Raw genomic sequence first — 22,597 nt, 5'->3', positions numbered from 1 at the left:
CATGTTCACCTTGGATTGACAGCTGCACATCTAGTATTTCTCAAGCCTATCTCTATCTTTCTTTGCCTTTGCCTTTCTTGGTCTGTCAGCCTGTGAGATCATATATACTTCAAGTCAACCTATGGGCATTTTAGAATATTTTTAACACCGTTTGCTGTGTGAGAGAGAGAGTCCCTCCCATGAACCCCTGCCTTCTGAGGATTTCACATAGAGAAAGTATTAAAAGGTTTGTAAAATAAAGTCTTAAGCACCATATTAGTGAGACTACTTAAACGTATTGTAGAAAGGCCATAGCTGTGGCAGCTGGAACAAGCATTGGCATAGCCAATAGGTCTCGCCTTTGGGACCTTATAAGTGATTAGCGATGCAACAGTTGCATAACTAAATACTTATAAGGTCCCAAAAGCTAGACCTATTGGCTATGCCAAGCGGCCGTGCGGCCACTAAAGTGATCGCGATCAAACATCAAAGCGGCCGCGAAAGTGAAAGTAATCGCGATCAAGCGCAGCGCGCGCGCCCGCGCACATGCACTGTAGCTCTAGGCTGCCCATGGTAGCACTTTTTGGAGCCCTCTCAAAAAGTCTCGCCAGACCAGCGCATGCGCTGCGTCAGGCGAGACCTAAAAAAGGACATTGTGTTCGAACAAATAAAATTACTGGATGAAGATCGAATTTCTTTTATCTGGTTAAACGTGCTGTTTCAACAAGTGACAGGGCAAATTTTGTCACTGCGTCTCTACACAATGTGCTATAAATGTTTAAGTTTTTTAAACATTTTTATTGGACTTTTTGAAACTAAATTGTCTGGGCAGAAGAATAGATATCATTTGAAATCACTTTTCAGATGCCATTCAAAAAACTCCGCTGTCTAAGGAAGAAAGTAGCTGAATCACACAGCATTTCAATGACACACATAAAATGAAAGTTTGCTTTCAGGACGACTCCATTGGGGAAACATGAAATGACTGTATTGGTGTGAAAAGGGCATTTCTTACAAAACCTCTGATAGCAGAGCCAGTAGGTCTGGCTTTCCTTTGCTGACACATACAATTTGCCATATGTGATTGCCTTCATGTATTACAACATTAAAGATCTATCTATTGGGTTTGCCAACGTGTAGGAAATTGTATTATTTGGGAAACGGTGACTACCCACCCCCAGAAATAATGCCAGCCCTTGTCAGAGTAAACCATCAAAGTTACTAAATTAACCTTAGCTCAGCCCCCATGTAGCAATGACACACCAGACAGGCTTACTTTAAGGCAATGTGTAAAGTATTCATGCAGTACCAAAACAGTTCTAAAGCTGAAATGCAAAGCAATAAAAAAAAACAGAAAAATAGAGTAGAATTTAATAAACAAAATGAGACCAAAAGGAGAAAAAGATGATAAGGGGAACTGGGGATATGAATGTTTTAAGTATGAACAGCGCCATGTGGCAGTTATGCCAATGGTCGCGGTAGACCAGGACATGGACGCAGTTTGACAGTGACCGCAATGGAGCCCGGGGTGAATACACCAACAAAGTTCATCCTGAGCTAAGGTTTTATGTTCTGATTTTAGTCCTTTAAGTCCCTAAACACCACAGGCGTACACTACTAATAAAACAGCAGGACCTCAGGGGAGTCACTTGGAGACTCACAAGGTGTCAGGCTGAGGCCAACAGCAAGCAGTAAAGGTCTCTGGTAGCTTGTTGTATCCCTGTAACTTGAACATGAGGGAGGTCAGCCTTATGGCCCTTTGAGTCCACTACAAGTGATAGCAGGCCCAGCACTTCAGGGCTCTTCCCAGGTCACAGACAGCATGTTCAATCCTCTTCTGATCTTCCTCAGGTCCAGGAATGTTCTGAAGTGGGTGCCTAGCGATTCCACATTTATGCCAGGCATGAGCTAGTGGGTGGAAATGACTCTTGGGAAAGCCCTAACCAATGAGGTAAAAGTTCCTGGTGCCAGCCATACCCACGTTCGGTGTTTTGAAGATGGTGAAAGTCTTTGGTCACCCTAAACCTGGACTGGGGGGCATGTGGGTTGTGTACTATGGTATTCTTAGTGTCCTCTCATATCCAACAATAAAATCCAGTTTGTAGCAGTCAGTGGGCCCACAATAAACCCAGAGACAAGTATGGTAGAACAAAATTAGGGTTTTTCAGCAACCAGCCAGTGGATACACAAGAATTGTTCTGGCATCCTGTTTTCCTTGCTTTCAAATGCGCCTCCCCTTCAATTTTATATGTCAAACCCAGAGACAGATGTCTGGTAGAACAAAAGTAGGGGTTGCCAGCACCCAGACAGTGGATACACAAAGTTTGTTGTGTTATATCCTTTCCTTTCAAGTGTGCCCCAGTGTGTTATAAGTAACTGCAGCACACCTATCAAACAGAATTTCATGTTCAAGCAGGATTTGACACTGCATGTTCTGGGAAATTCAGAGGAGTTCTCTACTCATTCATTTCAGCCTATTGTTTGCTTCTGGGAAGCATTTTTCACATCTTGTAAAATGCTAATCCCTGGCTAGGAGAAGTTTGAGAGCAAATGCAAATGAAACTCCAGGAACTTCAGGCAGGTAAAAGACAACTTTCTTAAAGTTACTTTTCCTTAATATTTATAAAAAATCTGACTTTTCATTGAATTGTATTAAAATTACTGTTAAAAATAGTTCTTTAGTTATTTTTCTACCTGTTTTCTATTAGAATTTTAACCTGTACTCTGCCACAGTGAAAAATAGCTTTTGGGTGCTAGTCCCTGTAAGAGCATGTTAACATAAAATGTTGCCACACTTTGAAATTCCATGCACCTTACCTTGTGGGTCAAAAGGCCTACATAGAGGTGACTTATTACTACGTAAAATGGATGTTTTGACCTTACAAGGGGGTTTATTTTAACAGTTCGAACTGCATTGTTTAAACTGTCCCAGCCCAGCTACAGTGGTAGGCCTGCAGCCAAGTTTTATACAGTCTCAGTAGTGTATGCTACAATAGGTGTTGCAGACCAAATTTACTTACAGGTCATGGGTACATTTTGTACAATATGCTAGGGACTTGTCGGTAAGTTAAATATACCAATTAGGAATATGCCAATTCAACCATATTTGAAGGTGGAATACAGGGATTTTAATCCTGGGTAGTAGGGGTAAAGTGAAAGAAGTTTTAAAGCCTGAAAAAATATAGGGTAAATAATATGGGATGACTGTAGAAAATGCGGATTTCCTAAACAAATGTTATTTTCTGTCAAGCCACTGGATTGTGCACCCTTAGGCATGTTTGTGTGTAAATATATATGTGTATTTGCTTGTATGATTCTTGCATGATTCTTGATCAAAACATTTGAAAAACCTGCTGTACTGACAAAAATGAAAAACGATTTCTCTCTGTACACAATTTGTGAGAGATAAATATCTTGTTAAAAGTGGAAGTTCCCGACAATGTCACCAAGTCCTAACTCTACTGTCATTAAAAGTGAGGACCAAAGGCACTGTCAACAGGCATGAATAAGACTGTGATTAACCGTGAGGGAAGCCACCACTGTCAGAAGGTCTGGCCCCCACTTTAATTAAAAGTGAGAACCAAAGGCACTGTCAACAGGCGTGAATAAGACTGTGATTAACCGTGAGGGAAGCCACCACTGTCAGAAGGTCTGGCCCCCGCTTTCATTAAAAGTGAGGACCAAAGGCACTGTCAACAGGCGTGAATAAGACTGTGATTAACCGTGAGGGAAGCCACCACTGTCAGAAGGTCTGGCCCCCGCTTTCATTAAAAGTGAGAACCAAAGGCACTGTCAACAGGCGTGAATAAGACTGTGATTAACCGTGAGGGAAGCCACCACTGTCAGAACGTCTGGCCCCCACTTTAATTAAAAGTGAGAACCAAAGGCACTGTCAACAGGCGTGAATAAGACTGTGATTAACCGTGAGGGAAGCCACCACTGTCAGAAGGTCTGGCCCCCGCTTTCATTAAAAGTGAGGACCAAAGGCACTGTCAACAGGCGTGAATAAGACTGTGATTAACCGTGAGGGAAGCCACCACGGTCAGAAGGTCTGGTCCCCACTTTCATTAAAAGTGAGGACCAAAGGCACTGTCAACAGGCGTGAATAAGACTGTGATTAACCGTGAGGGAAGCCACCACTGTCAGAAGGTCTGGCCCCCGCTTTCATTAAAAGTGAGGACCAAAGGCACTGTCAACAGGCGTGAATAAGACTGTGATTAACCGTGAGGGAAGCCACCACTGTCAGAAGGTCTGGCCCCCGCTTTCATTAAAAGTGAGGACCAAAGGCACTGTCAACAGGCGTGAATAAGACTGTGATTAACCGTGAGGGAAGCCACCACTGTCAGAAGGTCTGGCCCCCGCTTTCATTAAAAGTGAGGACCAAAGGCACTGTCAACAGGCGTGAATAAGACTGTGATTAACCGTGAGGGAAGCCACCGTCAGAAGGTCTGGCCCCCGCTTTCATTAAAAGTGAGAACCAAAGGCACTGTCAACAGGCGTGAATAAGACTGTGATTAACCGTGAGGGAAGCCACCACGGTCAGAAGGTCTGGCCCCCGCTTTCATTAAAAGTGAGGATCAAAGGCACTGTCAACAGGTGTGAATAAGACTGTGATTAACCGTGAGGGAAGCCACCACTGTCAGAAGGTCTGGCCCCCGCTTTCATTAAAAGTGAGGATCAAAGGCACTGTCAACAGGCGTGAATAAGACTGTGATTAACCGTGAGGGAAGCCACCACTGTCAGAAGGTCTGGCCCCCGCTTTCATTAAAAGTGAGGACCAAAGGCACTGTCAACAGGCGTGAATAAGACTGTGATTAACCGTGAGGGAAGCCACCACTGTCAGAAGGTCTGGCCCCCGCTTTCATTAAAAGTGAGGACCAAAGGCACTGTCAACAGGCGTGAATAAGACTGTGATTAACCGTGAGGGAAGCCACCACGGTCAGAAGGTCTGGCCCCCGCTTTCATTAAAAGTGAGAACCAAAGGCACTGTCAACAGGCGTGAATAAGACTGTGATTAACCGTGAGGGAAGCCACCACTGTCAGAAGGTCTGGCCCCCGCTTTCATTAAAAGTGAGGATCAAAGGCACTGTCAACAGGCGTGAATAAGACTGTGATTAACCGTGAGGGAAGCCACCACTGTCAGAAGGTCTGGCCCCCGCTTTCATTAAAAGTGAGGACCAAAGGCACTGTCAACAGGCATGAATAAGACTGTGATTAACCGTGAGGGAAGCCACCACTGTCAGAAGGTCTGGCCCCCGCTTTCATTAAAAGTGAGGACCAAAGGCACTGTCAACAGGCATGAATAAGACTGTGATTAACCGTGAGGGAAGCCACCACTGTCAGAAGGTCTGGCCCCCGCTTTCATTAAAAGTGAGAACCAAAGGCACTGTCAACAGGCGTGAATAAGACTGTGATTAACCGTGAGGGAAGCCACCACTGTCAGAAGGTCTGGCCCCCGCTTTCATTAAAAGTGAGGACCAAAGGCACTGTCAACAGGCGTGAATAAGACTGTGATTAACCGTGAGGGAAGCCACCACTGTCAGAAGGTCTGGCCCCCGCTTTCATTAAAAGTGAGGACCAAAGGCACTGTCAACAGGCGTGAATAAGACTGTGATTAACCGTGAGGGAAGCCACCACTGTCAGAAGGTCTGACCCCCGCTTTCATTAAAAGTGAGGATCAAAGGCACTGTCAACAGGCGTGAATAAGACTGTGATTAACCGTGAGGGAAGCCACCACTGTCAGAAGGTCTGGCCCCCGCTTTCATTAAAAGTGAGAACCAAAGGCACTGTCAACAGGCGTGAATAAGACTGTGATTAACCGTGAGGGAAGCCACCACTGTCAGAAGGTCTGGTCCCCACTTTCATTAAAAGTGAGAACCAAAGGCACTGTCAACAGGCGTGAATAAGACTGTGATTAACCGTGAGGGAAGCCACCACTGTCAGAAGGTCTGGCCCCCGCTTTCATTAAAAGTGAGGACCAAAGGCACTGTCAACAGGCGTGAATAAGACTGTGATTAACCGTGAGGGAAGCCACCACTGTCAGAAGGTCTGGCCCCCGCTTTCATTAAAAGTGAGGACCAAAGGCACTGTCAACAGGCGTGAATAAGACTGTGATTAACCGTGAGGGAAGCCACCACTGTCAGAAGGTCTGGCCCCCGCTTTCATTAAAAGTGAGGGTACCAGGGACTCTCAAACGGTCCGAAACCCACAGTCATTAAAAGTGAGGGCACCAGACCTTCTCAGCAGTTTTGAACCCCTTTCACAGTGTCAATGGGTGCCCGTTATTTAACGTGATTCTAGCAGGCACTGTCAGCAGGTATGAACCCCACTTTCATTGAAAGTGAGGCTACCAGGAGCTCTCAACAGGTCCGAGCCCCACCGTCACTAAAAGGGAGGGTACCAGTCACTGTCAGCGAGTCTGAACCCCGCAGTCATTAAAAGCGGCGGTACCAGACACTGTCAGAGGGTCTGAACCCCGCAGTCATTAAAAGGGGCGGTACCAGACACTGTCAGAGGGTCTGAACCCCGCAGTCATTAAAAGTGGCGGTACCAGACACTGTCAGAGGGTCTGAACCCCGCAGTCATTAAAAGTGGCGGTACCAGACACTGTCAGAGGGTCTGAACCCCGCAGTCATTAAAAGTGGCGGTACCAGACACTGTCAGAGGGTCTGAACCCCGCAGTCATTAAAAGGGGCGGTACCAGACACTGTCAGAGGGTCTGAACCCCGCAGTCATTAAAAGGGGCGGTACCAGACACTGTCAGAGGGTCTGAACCCCGCAGTCATTAAAAGTGGCGGTACCAGACACTGTCAGAGGGTCTGAACCCCACAGTCATTAAAAGTGGCGGTACCAGACACTGTCAGAGGGTCTGAACCCCGCAGTCATTAAAAGTGGCGGTACCAGACACTGTCAGAGGGTCTGAACCCCGCAGTCATTAAAAAGTGAGGGTACCAGACACTGTCAGTGTGTCTGACCTTCACTGTCATTAAAAGTGAGGGTACCAGACACTCTTGGTGGGTCTGAACCCCACAGTCATTAAAAGTGAGGTTACCAGACACTGTCAGCGGGTCTGAACCCCACAGTCATTTAAAGTGAGGGTACTAGGCACCGTCGGCGGGTCTGACCTCCATTGTCATTAGAGCTGAGGTTAGCAGACACTGTCACCAGGTCTGAAATGCACCATTAAAGCTGATGGTACAAGCCACTGTTCGCATTAAACTCATGGTTCTTTGCACTGTGACAGGTTATGGATCAGTATTTCTGCCCTGGGCGGAAGGGAAGGCTCAGGGCCCCTCACCATATTTTGTAGGACCCCAATATTTTCTTTTGCTCCACTCATTATGGTGAAATGTCTTATTGCTGAATGATATTTTGACAAGTCTTTTTACTTGTGTCTCTAGATCTGCGGCAAGACATGCTCACCCTACAGATCATCCGCATTATGGAGAACATGTGGCAAAACCAAGGCCTGGATCTCAGGTATGATGGGGATCCCTTGCATGGTCCAGACCCCACCCAATCCGCTGTGCACCTGTGAGTTGGCACACGCTTTATTACTGCACACTTCATGCACTGCCGAGCATCTGCTGTACACCAGGGAGCTGGTGCACCCTCCATTATTGTGTAACCCCCGCTGGGCAGCAGGGACCTGGTGCACAGTACAACACTGACTAACACGTGCACTGCCTTGCACCTGCTGTGCACCAGTGACATGGCCCATCCTCCATTACTGCCCACACTCTGCTCTGCCTGGCATCTTCTTTGGAGCACTCTCTGGTCATGCCCAGTATATACACTGTCTAGCACCTGCTGTACACTTGGTGCACACTACTGCTATTTGCCCAGCCCATATACCACCCATCACATGATGTACATCAAGAAGCCATGGTACCCTCCGTTACTGCCCACCCCATGCACTGCCTGGCACTTGCTGTGACCAGAGACCTGTTGCACCCATCACTACTGAACTAGCCATTCACTGGTGACACCTGCTGTACACTCCTACCATTACACAGCCCATGCACTGTCCATGAGCTGTAGTGCACTTGGGAAGTTTTGAAACCTCCCACCACTGTGTGCCAAATAAAGAGTCCATCAGTGTGTTTTCACCAGGCATGTGATGGCTCTCCCACCATTGCACATCCCATGATGTGCCTATCTGTTCTTGTTTACCAAGAACATTTTGCACCCCCAATACAGCCCACCCCATGCACTTCCTGACATCTCATCGGCACAAGGGACCTTGTGTAGGTATAGAAAAGGCCTAGGCCCCTTAGTTTAGTAACATATCATAGTCTTTTTTTTTTTTTTAAATAGACCAAACTTAGGTTTTCAACCAATTAGGTTGTATCACCCTCTAGAACACTTATGTGAGAAGGTCCAGTTTTACCTCACGTCATGTTAAGGAGTCTCCTCTGAGCTAGCTCTTTTTCTCTCTCTCTCCCTCTCGCTCTCCCCTCCCCCTCTCCCTCCCTCCCTCCCTCCCTCCCCCTCTCCCCTGCTCCCTATCCCTCTCCATATATATATATATATATATATATATATATATATATATATATATATATATATATATATATATATAACCTACTGGCGGTCGCCAGTAGGTAGTTATAGTTAGGACCCCTTTTCCATAGGAAATCCGCAACATTCTATTTTGAATAACTTTGGCGCCGGTCGACGAATCCTCGCGAATTTTTCAAAATAGGTGGGGCGCTATGCTCCGCTCCTACCCTGAAAGTCTCGGGGGGATTCGTCAAGCGGGGGCTGAGATAAAAGGGGGGTCCCAAAACGCGTTTTTCCCATGCATTTTTCCATAGGACCTTTAGACAGGGCTACAGCCCGAACGGCTGAACAGATTTACTTGAAATTTGGCAGAGAGGTAGTCCTCAGGTCAAGGAAGTGCCTTTTGTAGGTTTGGTGTAAATCTGTTCGGTAGAATCTGAGAAAATAGCCTTTAAATCAATATATATATCTGAGCCAGCTTACGGTGCGCTTACGGTACGCTTACCGTACGCGTACGGTGGCGTGCGCGAGCGCGATTCTGATTGGCTCTTAGATCTTAGTAAACATTCGAATCGGCCGAAACCAGGAAGCGGCGTCCGCCATTTTGTCTCTCGCACTGAGAGTGATTGTTAAAATATGAAGCCCAAAAACAAGTAAAGGGGCTGTTTTGACAACTCCCACCCACATAGCCATGTTGAGGGAATCCCCAAAGATCCCCCAAGAGCAAAAACGTTTTTTTTTTTTCCCGCAATTTCGCCGATTACGCGTACCGTACGCGTACGGTAAAAAAATTGAAATAAAAAAAACACTATTCACACTCACCCCACCCCCTGTGCTTTTGGTGGGCGAAGGCCACCAAATGTACAGGGCATATTACAGGTGATAAAAAACTAAATATTGTCAACATGGAATTATAAATTCGAAATCAAAAAAACAGTATCCACACTGACCCCACCCCCTGTGCTTTTGGTGGCCGAAGGCCACCAAACGTACAGGGCTTATTAAAGTTGATAAAAACCGTGCACGGAACGAACTGCGTTAAGTGGGCGCGCACGCCTCGAATGGCGTAAAGTAACTTAGCATTTAAAAAAACGTACAAATTCACTGAAAAAACCATAGGTTTCACACACGTTATAGTTAGGAATTAGCATTTAAAAAACCTTGCAAATTCACTGAAAAAACCATAGGTTTCACACATGTTATAGTTAGCGGAAATTTTACTGATAAAAAACCAGTGAAATTGCCCCGTTATAGTTAGTGCTGGCAACTATAACTCACGCGACCGCAATCTTCTGCTGATGACATATGTGTCTTTATGAAAAAAAAATATTTGTAATATATGTATAGCTAAAAATGTATGGAAGAAGACATGGGCAAATAAGTGTCTAAATACAGTATTAGCATCAGCAGAGGATTGCGGTCGCGTGAGTTATAGTTGCCAGCACTAACTATAACGGGGCAATTTCACTGGTTTTTTATCAGTAAAATTTCCGCTAACTATAACATGTGTGAAACTTCCGCTAACTATAACATGTGTGAAACCTATGGTTTTTTCAGTGAATATATATATATATATATATATATATATATATATATATATATATATATATATATTTATAAAGAACAAAGGCGCTGCCGGTCGACAGCACCCTTCGTAGTATAGGAATGCACTCACTCGTGTGCTTTAAATTCAAAGGCGCTTTATTTACAAAATCGCTCCTTCACCCAACGCGTTTCACCTCCACTTGAGGCTTGATCACGGGATGTTGTTTTTTCCACCCAGCCTTCCTTTATTTCCACTCGTTGTGCACACACCCTCTCACTGTCCAGTGGTGCATTGTGGTACTTGTAGTGTGCACGTTAATTCAGGTATTCTGTTTTATATTTTTTTTCGGTTTTTTGTGCTCTAATGTGGTGTAATAGTGTCCCAAGGAAGTGCTTTCTCTTGGTTGTGATTACTTGTTGTCCGCGAGGCCAGTGAATCGGAAATCAGTATAACCATTCATGCTCTCTAGTGAGCTGTCTATTATGTTCACAGTTTCAGTTTTAACAGGTCTCCATCGGTCATTTCATCTCTCTGGTGAGTTATTATTTTTCATTTTTCACCTTTACGTTGGGCTTTTGACTATTGCAGATGTTTTTTTCTAACCTGCCGTGCTGTAAAACTTCAAATAAAGGCATCGAACTCTCAGCAGTGGCTTCTTCATGTAGGGCAACCTCAAGGATTTTGTGTTTAGCGGCTTTGCTCGGCCGTGAAGATGCCCGCTGCAATCTTTGCAGATCCTGCGTCAGGGATTACCGAGCGCACAGGAGCAGAGAGGCCGCTTTGAAGACTATTGAATACAGCCCTGCAGAAGTTTTAAACTCCAGTCTCACCCACTGTGGAAATATTAAGAATTAAAAAGCAGGCTGTGGCGGCACCCACTTGGGCTAAAGGTGAGAAACTACAAGCACCAGAAGGCCATGCGGCATACGCCCTTAGAGGCGGGTCTTGAATGTACTTATCAAGGTGTTTCTCATCAGTGCCTGCCATTTCCTGTTCTTTGCCCGTGACCAAGGACACTCAGTTGTTTGAAACGCGTTGGGCTTTTGAATATTGCAGATGTTTTTTTCTAACCTGCCGTGCTGTAAAACTTCAAATAAAGGCATCTAACTCTCAGCAGTGGCTTCTTCATGTAGGGCAACCTCAAGGATTTTATATATATATATATTCACTTAAAAAACCATAGGTTTCACACATGTTATAGTTAGCTGTACATTTCACTCGTAAAAAACCAATGAAATTCCACGTTATAGTTAGATCAGGTAACTATAACTTGCGCGCCCACAATAAACTGCTGATGACGTCACATAGTACATCACTCATGACATGGTCAGTGACATCACTCATGACATCAATGATGACATCTGAAATTACACATTGTGGATTGCGGTCGCGCAAGTTATAGTTACCTGATCTAACTATAACGTGGAATTTCATTGGTTTTTTACGAGTGAAATGTACAGCTAACTATAACATGTGTGAAACCTATGGTTTTTTAAGTGAATTTGCAAGGTTTTGTAAATGATAATTCCTAACTATAACGTGTGTGAAACCTATGGTTTTTTTCAGTGAATTTGTACGGTTTTTTAAATGCTAAGTTATGTATTTATTTTTTATTTTTTTTTCTGGTTTTTCACTATGCGCACACCCTGCGCGCACGGTGCACTTCGCGCAGTCCATGCCGTGCGCGCCTCGCCTTTTTTTACGCAGTAACATTTGTTTTTTTCTCCCTTGTGGGTCCTTTAATTTATTTAATAAATTTGATTGTTACTTCTTTATTTTATTTTTTTTATTTTTTTTGCCGTGCGCGTACGGTAAGCTTACCGTACGCGTACCCCGCAATTTTTTTTTTTAAATTATTAAATTTATTTTTCGGACTTTTGGGTCCTTCTTGGACCCCCTGACAAACACTAGGGGGTCTGCAACTCTCTTCGTTGCCCCCGTTTCACGTTCCCCACCTTTGTTTCTCAGTGCGAGAGACAGAAAATGGCGGCCGACACTTCCTGATTTCGACCGATTCGAATGTTTACAGTCATGTAACCACCAATCAGAATTGAGCTCGCGCACGGCACCGTACGCGTACGGTAAGCTTACGGTAAGCGCACGGACCGCGCTTACAGATATATATATATTGATTTAAATGCTATTTTCTCAGGACCTACTGAACAGATTTACACCAGACCTACAAAAGGCACATCCTTGACCTGAGGACTACCTCTCTGCCAAATTTCAAGTAATTCTGTTCAGCCGTTCGGGCTGTAGCTGTGTCTAAAGGTCCTATGGAAAAATGCATGGGGAAAACGCGTTTTGGAACCCCCCCTTTTTCTCAGCCCCCGCTTGACGAATCCCCCCGAGACTTTCAGGGTAGGAGCGGAGCGTAGCGCCCCATTAGTTTTGAAAATTTCGCGAGGATTCGTCGACCGGCGCCAAAGTTATTCCAAATAGAATGTTGCGGATTTCCTATGGAAACACGGTCCTAACTATAACTATCTACTGGCGACCGCCAGTAGATAATATATATATATATACACACACACACACACACACACACGCACACACACACACACACATATTTACAGATATATTAATACACCTGTGTATCTGTATTTTTTGCCTGCTAAAATCTGATTTACCATGTTAGAAAAAGCAAAAAATGCTCTCTTCAGAGGCTGTGCTGCCTGTGGTAAAAAGAGGCTCTACACCGATGACTCTTATCAGGACTGCATCTACTGCCTATACCCATCACATAAAGCAACAAACTGTAAGGCGTGTTGTACTTTTTCTGCTAAAATTCTTAAGGACCATGAGAGGAGGTTACTTTTATGGCTCCTAAAACTTAAAACTAGAAATGAGCCTCTGTCAGACACTGAAAGTGAAGACTCATCATCTTCTTCCAGAAAGTCGCACAAGAGAGAGAGGGACTCTTCCCATCTTCCTTCCTCTCTACAGCTTCCCAAAAAATCCCCTCATGGTTCTCTCTCAGAACGCTCACATGAGACAAAAGAATCTTCTCACCATCACAAAAAAACAATCTTCAAGAGTGACTTCAGAGCCTCCTACACCTCCACCACAGATCACACAGTCCTTCAAACAACAATCTTCGGCTCCATCGACAAGTGCCTGACCATTGACGAGGAAAGGGTCATCGACGTCAACGAGCCAAACACGTATACAGTCGACGTCCAACATAGTTATCTCCATGAAGGCACCACCGTCGACAGCACTCTCATCGACAAAGACACCACCGTCGAGGAAGACATTACCGTCTACAAACGATAAGCTTGCTGATACTACAACCTCATCGACGAAGCTGATATCGGAAAATACTAAAAAATCTCCTCTTCTCACTCCTGTGGTTACTACTCCCAGTAAAGTGTCTCATTTATTACCCACTCATCTATTGGATCAGGATGACTCTGATGAAAAGGGTTAGCATAACATGCAGCCCTTCCGAATTACATGTCAAGTGTCAACCAGAGGACGATGAGGAGTAGTATTATGAATGAACTTATTATGCTCCTGCAGAGCCCTACCATCCACAGTATCAAGGAGAAAGGGTCTCTCTACCTTAGTCTATGGTATCTGGCCTGCAGTTCATGCTTAGTGATTATCGCCGGTGCTTCCCTCCTTCCGCGCTTCCCACTAGACCTCCAACTCCACCAGCAACGATGCTACCTCGGCAGGATTCACCCTCGCTGCCTCTACCACCACTATTGTCTACGCCAATTCTGCCTACCCCACAAAAAGCTCCCCTCCAGGATCCCACATCGTCAGAAGATGACAGGGAAGAGAGTGAGCTACCGGACACTAATACCGAATGGGATGATTACATGATATCATTTCCCTCAACTCCAGCTCTGCCTCTGGTGGATTCTCCTCCAGAGGATATTGTAGGATTTCACCACCTGCTCGAGAGAGCTACAAAAACATTCGATCTCCCAATTCCTACAAGGAAAACAGATTGTGTTCTGTATGACTTTAAGGAGCCATTCTGTAAATCTACCACGGCTATGCCTATTATCAATTATATTTGGGAGGAAGACATTAGGGTCATGAAGACCCCGGCTTCAGTGGCGGCAGTCTTACTGCACCTTGACAAAAATGACAAGGCCCCCGAATATACTCACTGGACACCCTAAACCAGATTCAGTTGTCTCCCCAGCAGCCCAGTACTGCTCCCAGAACCCTTCTGCACCTATCTCAGCGCCTCCAGATGAAGAGCGTAGGCGCCTTGACAATATTGGGTAACTTTTTTCTCAACGTCAGTCAGGCCAGCCAACTCTTTAGCACTTCTGGGAAGGTACTACCGGCAGATGTGGTCAGACATTGCTCCGTACATCGACCAGTTACCAGAGGATGTCAAAGCAGAGGCCCAGAAGGTTTTGCATGAAGGTGAACGCGCATCCTGTGAAGTATTAGATTGCACCATGGATATTGCCATTATTGGTTTCCGGCAATTAGCAGGTGCTGCAGTGCTCATGCATCAAGGTTGGCTTAAGGCTACATCTTTTGGACCGGAGGTTGAGACCAAAATCGTAGACCTCCCTTATGATGATGAGGCCCTCCAGGCTATCCAGTCTGACACAGAAATAGTCAAGACTTTATGAACCTCACAATTTAAGAAAGTGCCTTTTCATGGCTCAAGTGGAAGAGGACAACCTTCATACAGAGGGGGCTACCAACAATATCCTTACCCCTCATACTCCTCATCCGCTCAGCAATATTGTCACCAAGACCAGCAGAGGAACCCACTGCAATCCTCGTATGTCAGACCCCTTCAGAGGAGAAAATCACAACGCCAGGTAAAGGACACCGGGCGATGTCAATGATGCACCTCAGGCTCTGGCTACTTCCTTTATTCCTGCCTCCCGCCTCGGCAGTAGAGTTACCAATTCCTCTATTGATGGCAGGAAGTTACCAAAGATCAGTGGGTCCTAAACCAATCGGCCACCTATTGAAATTCCTCCAAACACCACCTCCAAGTCCGCCCCTGCCTTCCATCCACAAGCATTTACACCTTTTCAAATTGGAGGAGGTAAAAACCATGCCAAAGACGGGAGCTATAGAGAAAGTTCCTGGAGTCCACAGAGGGAATGGTTTCGACTCCTGTTTCTTCTTAATCTGCAAGAAGTCAAGGCAGTGGCAGCCGATGTTAGACCTCAGAAACCTCAACATCTTCCTCAGGAAACAATCATTTCACATGGTAACACTGCAAGGCGTGCTGCAGCTCTTGAACCGGGGGGACTTTATGACAGCCCTCAAACTCCAAGATGCGTATTTCCCATCTCAAAAACTCAGGAAATTTCTAAGGTTCACAGTAGCCGGAAGCCACTACCAGTTCAAGGTCCTCCCCTTTGTGAAGATGCAAGGGGCAGATTTGAGGCCAGAGTGCCTCGCACCTATAGCAGCTTTTCTCAAACAGCACCACCATCAAGTCTTTCCTTATCCAGACAACTGGTTGGTTAAGGCGCCTACCAAAAGCACCGCACATGCTTTCACAGTAGCCTGCATGGATCTCTACAAACAGCTAGGTCTTACGTTGAATCTAGAGAAATCCAATTCTCATTCATCACAGACCATAACATTTTTAGAGGCCGCACTGGAAACAACATCCTCCAACGCGTATCCTACACAGGAGAGGGAAACACGACTCATGACTTTGACACAGTCTATCCATTGAGAAATGTTTTTTCCTGTTCTCCTATACATGTACCTTCTAGGGATGATGTCCTCTTGCATACCTCTCATCCCATTTTGTCGCCTATGCATGCATCTACTTCAAAAGAAATTGGACAGACAATGGGTGCAAGTGACAGGGTTCTTTCGACGACCTTATCCAGGTCAGTCCGACAGTGGTCAGTGCCTTATCCTGGTGGAGGAAGCAGGGACATCTGTCAGTCGGACCCTCTTTTCGTCCTCTAACTTCCTGTCTAGTCATCACTACAGATACTTACTTGGAGGAAGGGGGAGCTTACCTCCAAGATCACCAAGTCAGGGGAAAATGGCAACCAGCTCAACGTCACTTACACATCAACTTACTAGAGTTGAAAGCACTGCATCTCGATTTGCAGGCTTTTCTCCTAAGAATTCACAGTTCTGCAGTGCTCGTCCACACAGACAATACAACAACAATGCACTACATCAACAAGCAGAGTGGCACAAGATCCCACCTGCTATCCCAGGAAGCAGAAAAATATGGGAATGGTCCATCCATCACAATGTGCGTCTGCGGGAAGCAGAACACTATAGCAGGCACTCTCAGCCGACTGACAACATCATGCCACGACTGCGAGCTGCACCGAGGGACCCTGGACAACATTTTTCTTTGGTGGGGCAAGCCAAATCTGGACCTCTTTGCCACCCCCTAGAACCACAAATGCCTGTTTTATGCAAGCTTGCATCAGAACTGTGATTGTGGGGGAAATGCATTTTCAATAGCATGGTCCGGCATCTTTGCCTACGCTTTTCCTCTGATTCCTCTCCTCCCAAGAGTCCTAAAGAAAATGAAAGCAGAAACCTGCAAGCTAATTCTCATCGCTTCATCATGGCTGCATCAGCACTGATTTATGGAGTTGCTTCTCCTGGAGTGTCACATTCAATTAAAGATGTTTCCCACTCTACTGACAATGAGTAAATGCTGAGTGCTCCATCCAGATCCCAAGTCTCTTTATTTAGTAGCATGGCTCCTGAGTTCTGTGTATTCCAGCACATGAACATACCATTGGATTGTAGAGCAATCCTAGCTAGGGCCCGTGCTGATTGTACCAATAAAATGTATCGTCTGAGATGGAAACGATTTTGCATCTGGTGTAATCCTTTCTTCTCCTCTCCGAAAGAATTTCTCCTATAGCTTCTTCACCTGGCTAAGTCAGGGCTAGCCCACGCTTCCAATCAAAGTCCACTTGGCATCCATTTCCAGTTCCAGGCGGCTCCCACATCTCAACCGCTATGGTCTTCCAGGACCATCAAACAATTTCTCAAAGACCTGTTCCGAACATTTCCTCCTGTAAGGCCTCCTCCTCTGCTTTGGCAACTGAACACTGTACTGTCTCAGCTTATGAAAGATCCCTTCAAGCTCATCCACAAAGTGGAAATCAAATTTTTCTCCTGGAAGCTGGCCCACCTCCTCGCCTTGACCTTGGTAAGAAGGGTTAGTGAGACTCTGGCCTTTACCATACAAGAACCTTTCCTCCAATTTAGGGACAACAGGGTTATCCTTCACACAAACCCAAATTCATTCCGAAGGCCCCATAAGACTTTCACCTTAATTAACCTGTGGTTCTCAACACTTTCTGTCCAAATCCTACAACCTCAGCAGAAAGAGCACTTCACTCTCTAGACATCAAGCAATGCCTAAAATTCTACTTGGACAAGACTAAAGCTTTTCGCAAATCCTCTCAACTGTTTGTAGCTTACAGTGCTCCAAGGATTGGCGTTCCTCTCTCAAAGCAAAGCATTTTCGGATGGATATCCAACACCATTCAATTCTGTCAGCAGGCCTCTCCCTGACATTTGCCGAGCAGTGACCTGGAAGAACAGACACACCTTTACTTAGCACTACTGCTTGGAATCGGCAGTTCAGTGATGGCGCAGTGGGCCAGGTAGTGCTTCGACATCTTTTTCATTAAAGGTGAGCTTTTCCTTCCTTTCCTCATCCACTTATTCTTTACACACATTTTCTATTGTATATGTATATATAGCTATATGTTTATATTTTTTGCTTTATTTACTGCTATTTTCTTTGAGAACATGTTCTAGTTGATACAGAGATATATGCAAATGTATTTCTTGTGTGTGCTATTCATCGAATAATCCACAAAATGTGCTCTTCAACTGCTGTTTATTCTGATTCAAGTATGTGAATCTATGAAAGTTCCAATACTGGAGTAAGACATTTGTTACCTGTAACTGTAGTTCTCCATTACTTGAATCTTTCATAGATTCACATGCGACCCACCCTCCTCTCCTGGGAAGTTCATTTTTCTCTCTCTCGTTCTCTCAGTGGATATGTCTATTGTACACTCCTGCTCTCAAATCTGAGGGACTGGAGCGTCTCACAGGAGTGCTCTAGAGGGTGATACAACCTGATTGGTTAAAACCTAAGTTTAGTCTCTGTTAAAAAAAAAAGACTGATAGGTTACTAAACAAATGGACCTAGTCCTTTTCTAGTCTATACCTATCATTACATTGCTTTCTAAAGGTACCAGGAGACTCCTATCTCGACGACGGGAGGTAATTCAAGCATGTGAATCTATGAAAGATTCCAATACTGGAGAACTACAGTTACAGGTAAGTCACTAATTTCTTTCTGCCCACTCTGTTCACTCCCCATCAATTCTTGTTTATCAAGAACTTCCTGCATGCTCCATTACAGCCCACCACATGCACTGCCCATCAGTTCTTGTTTGCAAAGGATTTACAGCACACCCCTGTTCCAATAGTGCCCTCTCTGTTAATGACACTCTCCAATCGGCAATTGCCTCAATCCAGTCTCTCTCCTTCCAGGATGCTTCCCTATGGCTGCCTGTCCATCGGTGACTGCGTTGGGCTCATCGAGGTGGTGAAAAACTCACACACCATCATGCAGATCCAGTGCAAAGGGGGCTTGAAGGGAGCACTCCAGTTCAACAGCAACACCCTGCACCACTGGCTGAAAGACAAGAACCGCGGCGAGGGGTAAGGAATGCACAGGTTTGCCACGCGAGTTAGCTGATGAGACACCCACTAAAAACTCCAGGTGTAAATCTGTGGCACACAAGAGGGTCAACATTTCTTTCTGCATCGTAGGATTTCCAGTGGCAGTCATAAACGCTGCAATCATTCTGTGCTGCCTGCGTGGACTCTGGAGCACTTCTTATATATTAACGTTTTATTTATTAATGTCCATCTGTCTTCATGATGAATCACACTCTGTGACAGTGTCCGTGAGGCTCAGTTTCTTTTCCTAGGAGAATATGAGGAATCTGAATATAATTTTTAATCCTGCATTGCAGATTTTCATATGCAGAAAGGTGAAAATGTTTGAAGAAAGAAACAAAATGCAGAATGATAGGCTTTCTTTGTAAAATGAGAAAAAGGAGACTGTCCCTTTAAGTGAGGTTTCTCCACCCACTGTGTACCCTACTGGCAGGTTACTTGAGAGAGCCAGTTCTTTTCTTACGAAAAGATAGGTGATGAGGTTTCGAAGCATTTATTCACTTTTCACTTCCCAACCTTACTCAGCCGTGGAGGTGGGTGGGTGGTGTAGGACTTCAAAAGGAAGATACCCATGATGCAGAGCCAGGACTACAGGTAACCAATCTTTTCTTCTGCAACATATGATCTTCATTAATAGCCTTAAACACTCTATACAATAGCAGGATTAAGGGGAGTGGCTTGGACGGCAGCGGTAATAGCTGCCTAATCCCGTCGCTCGGCAAATGGAGGAGCGATTTAAGCAGCAATCTGGAGTCATAGGCGACGAAAAACCACAACGGACACCAGGTTTCCCAACACATAAGCCGCCGGCACAAGTTGTGACAAGAAGAGCCCGCACCGTTCGCTCAACCTGCCCATATCCTGTGATGAAGTGAGCAGTTCCCAGCCGGCGCGGACTTTAGAAAATGGCGACAGCTGCAGAGCCCGAGACGTCTGTGACACAGTAAGAACCACAAAGCTCTTAATAAGGGCTGCGCTGACATACCCTATCAATTTAAAGCACTCCCGGTATCTGAAGGTGGGTGCCCATCACAGCGATGCGCTCCGGACTGTTTTAAACTAATCGCCATCTGATACGCGCTCTGTCTACCTGACCCTGCAATGGCGCCTCGCGACGAAAGCTATCTGCACTTAAGCACCAAAATATTGCCGCAAGTATGAGCGATATCAGTAACCCCAAGAGATCCCTACATAGTGCTGTGGTATCATGATCTCACCCATGCTGATGCCCCCATTCGCCCCGCAGTCCTCGACATTTAGGCGCTCAACGGTGCTCAATGAGGAGTATGAATAAAATGAAGCCCACCTCCAAAATGGCGGATTAGCGGCGGAGCAGAAGCAGAAGTGCACGATACCTCACAGCGAGCCTCCAGTGCGTGCTACCTTACAGCGGACCTCCAGACTGCCTATGCAGAAGCGCGAGTCGTCCCTTTGCAGTCCCTTTGAAGAACCTTTGAAGATTGAGGTGCTTAGTGGTACAAGTGCGATAAAGTACGATAAATGAGGGGGCTAAACTAGAGGCGTGAAAGATCTGTAAAGGTTTGGTGAAGCTACGATCAAGGAAGGCTGTGGAGGAGGGATGAAGGCTAGTGTGGGCTGAAATACATGTGCCACACGCTACACGTTATACACTCTGGTCTACATGCTACATACTACAGTCTGCCTCTCTTTGATCTACACGCATATGGCACCCCTGCAAATGATGTTTCTGCACATGGAGCAAATGGGGTTTCAGCAAATGATGTTTCTGCTGTGATTTGGATCAAACGCAAGGGTGTTTTGATGGATGGTGCTTCAACGAATGGTGCAAATGGTGGTTTTGTTAATGGTGTTTCTGTAGTGATTTTGATAAAACGCAAACGCGAGAAGCGAATTTGGCATAGAGGAATTGCGGTGTCATACTAAACCAGGACCGCGACATATACCAGTATTGACAATATTGCCAGCCTATAACCGCGCTAATTCATTGCCACACAGTTAAGCGTACCCATTAATATCTCAACCTCTTCCATCATTCCGACCACTAACTACTGGTGGCTACAGGTCCCAGTTATACAAATATCTATACCTCAGCAAGTATCATCCACAACAACTAACACTGACCCCCTCAAACGAAGGCGGTATCCAAGTGTCCTCCCATCGCTTCATACAGCGGAGGCATGCTCCACGGCACAAGATGGCGGACAAAGAATCCAGAGCTTCTTTTAAAAAATCAAAAGCAGAACCAGCAATCTCAGACTCCCCAATCAAAACCAAACCGGATCTAAATAGTACAATGGACATGATATTAAAAAAATTGGCTGAGGTACATGAGCTGGCAAAATCTACAAAACAAAATACTGATTCCATGCAGCTGGAACTCACCGCCATCTGAGCGGACATGAACACAATGAATTAAAATATCAATGACACAGAGCAAAGAATAAGCGACGTCGAAGATGTTGCCACTCAGTCCGGCAAAGAAATTAAACATCTCCGAAACACCACAAGCGAGCTTAAAAGACACGTTGCGGAGTTGGAAGACCGAAATAGAAGAGGCAACATACGAATTTTTGGAATACCAGAGGGCTCAGAGGATGCTGCGGAATCCTGCGTGGCATTTCTGGAATCTTGGATGCCCATGCTCACTGGGATAACATTTCATCACGGCTTGGAACTAGGCAGAGCACATAGGATTCCTACGTTCAACTCCTCAAATAGGAAAGGAACCCGACCCATGAAATGCAAGCCATTACGCTATCAACATGCGGAGGCCATCCTAAACTTCGCCAGAAAAAAACACAATCTTTCATGGGAAGCACACCGATTAATCTTCACACAAGACTACTCAAAGGAGAGGGTAGACATGAGGAAGGGGTTCCTTCACCCACGAGACAAGTTGAGAGTAAAGAACATTCAATTCTCATTTGCTGGGCCATCTAAATTCAGAGTCGTTGGAAATGGCAAACCATACTTCTTTACAAATCCCAAAGAATTAGCGCAACACTTGGAAGCTGCTCCAATACAAGAAGTGAAACTTTCCGCAGGGGCCTCGAACAAACGGAAGACTTGATATCCTTTGTGTAATTGTAATTGATCACTCTCTGTCATGCTTTTGTAATTGCAAAAATGCAACTGCACAATCTCAACCGTAATTGTTCACTGCAGCACGACAGTTAAGTAGACACAATTATTTGCTGTGCTGGTCTATGTATGGTTCTATGTCCTTCATGTCACACATTGACCCTACATTCAGATGCATTGTATATTGTATTAATAGACAGAGACTTGCTTTGGTCATGCTGTCTGATAATCGTCTCGCTGGTTAACAAGTTAATTGAGTTTTATGACAAGTTTACATATTACTAGTGGCTAACGACAACTATGAGGCTTATAATAATAGTTGTAAGTATCGTTGCCATACACTATTGTTCTACAGTTAATTAATTTAAAATCTCTCCAGAGGTAACAATGTTCAAATTAGCATTCTCCAGGTTGCTGGATGATGGACCTGCCATCACAGCTCCTGCATCCGAAAGGGAGGGGGGGGGGGGGGGAGGGTCAGAGGGTAAAATCATTTGTGGTTGTTTTCTTTTTTGTCTTATGTAAATTTTATTTTCCCCTTAGATTATATTGAAATTACAGGTATGCTCTATTGCCAGTACATGGTCAAAATGATTCTAAAATACTACAATACAGTGTTTGAGGGCAGGGGTACACACCATCTATACAGGCTGATTCACTTCCATAGCGACCACTAGCTCTGCTGATGTCTCAAGTTAAGATTATTGCAGGAGACGTTAATATAGTCTCCCTGAATGTTAAAGGGCTTAATCACCCAGTTAAGCGTAGGAAAATCTTCGACTATCTGGCCAAGACTAAGGGCGACATCATACT

The 22,597-nt window shown here is 45.1% G+C and overlaps 1 protein-coding gene across 2 annotated transcripts in view; it reads left to right on the top strand.

Moving 5' to 3' along the window:
* LOC146782982 (phosphatidylinositol 4,5-bisphosphate 3-kinase catalytic subunit alpha isoform-like) overlaps positions 1–22,597 on the top strand; it is a 247,975-nt gene that overhangs the window by 152,164 nt on the left and 73,214 nt on the right. For both annotated transcript variants that reach the window (XM_085639316.1, XM_085639315.1), the window contains 2 exons: positions 7,380–7,458; positions 18,530–18,700. In XM_085639316.1, coding sequence (XP_085495442.1) covers positions 7,380–7,458; positions 18,530–18,700 — 250 coding nt within the window. The remainder of the gene's footprint in view (positions 1–7,379; positions 7,459–18,529; positions 18,701–22,597) is intronic.

This window comes from Triturus cristatus, chromosome 12 (genome assembly GCF_964204655.1).
Source record: "Triturus cristatus chromosome 12, aTriCri1.1, whole genome shotgun sequence".
Taxonomy (NCBI): Eukaryota; Metazoa; Chordata; class Amphibia; order Caudata; family Salamandridae; genus Triturus; species Triturus cristatus.
Note: the sequence above shows the minus strand (reverse complement) of the source record. Positions and strands in the feature narration are given on the sequence as shown.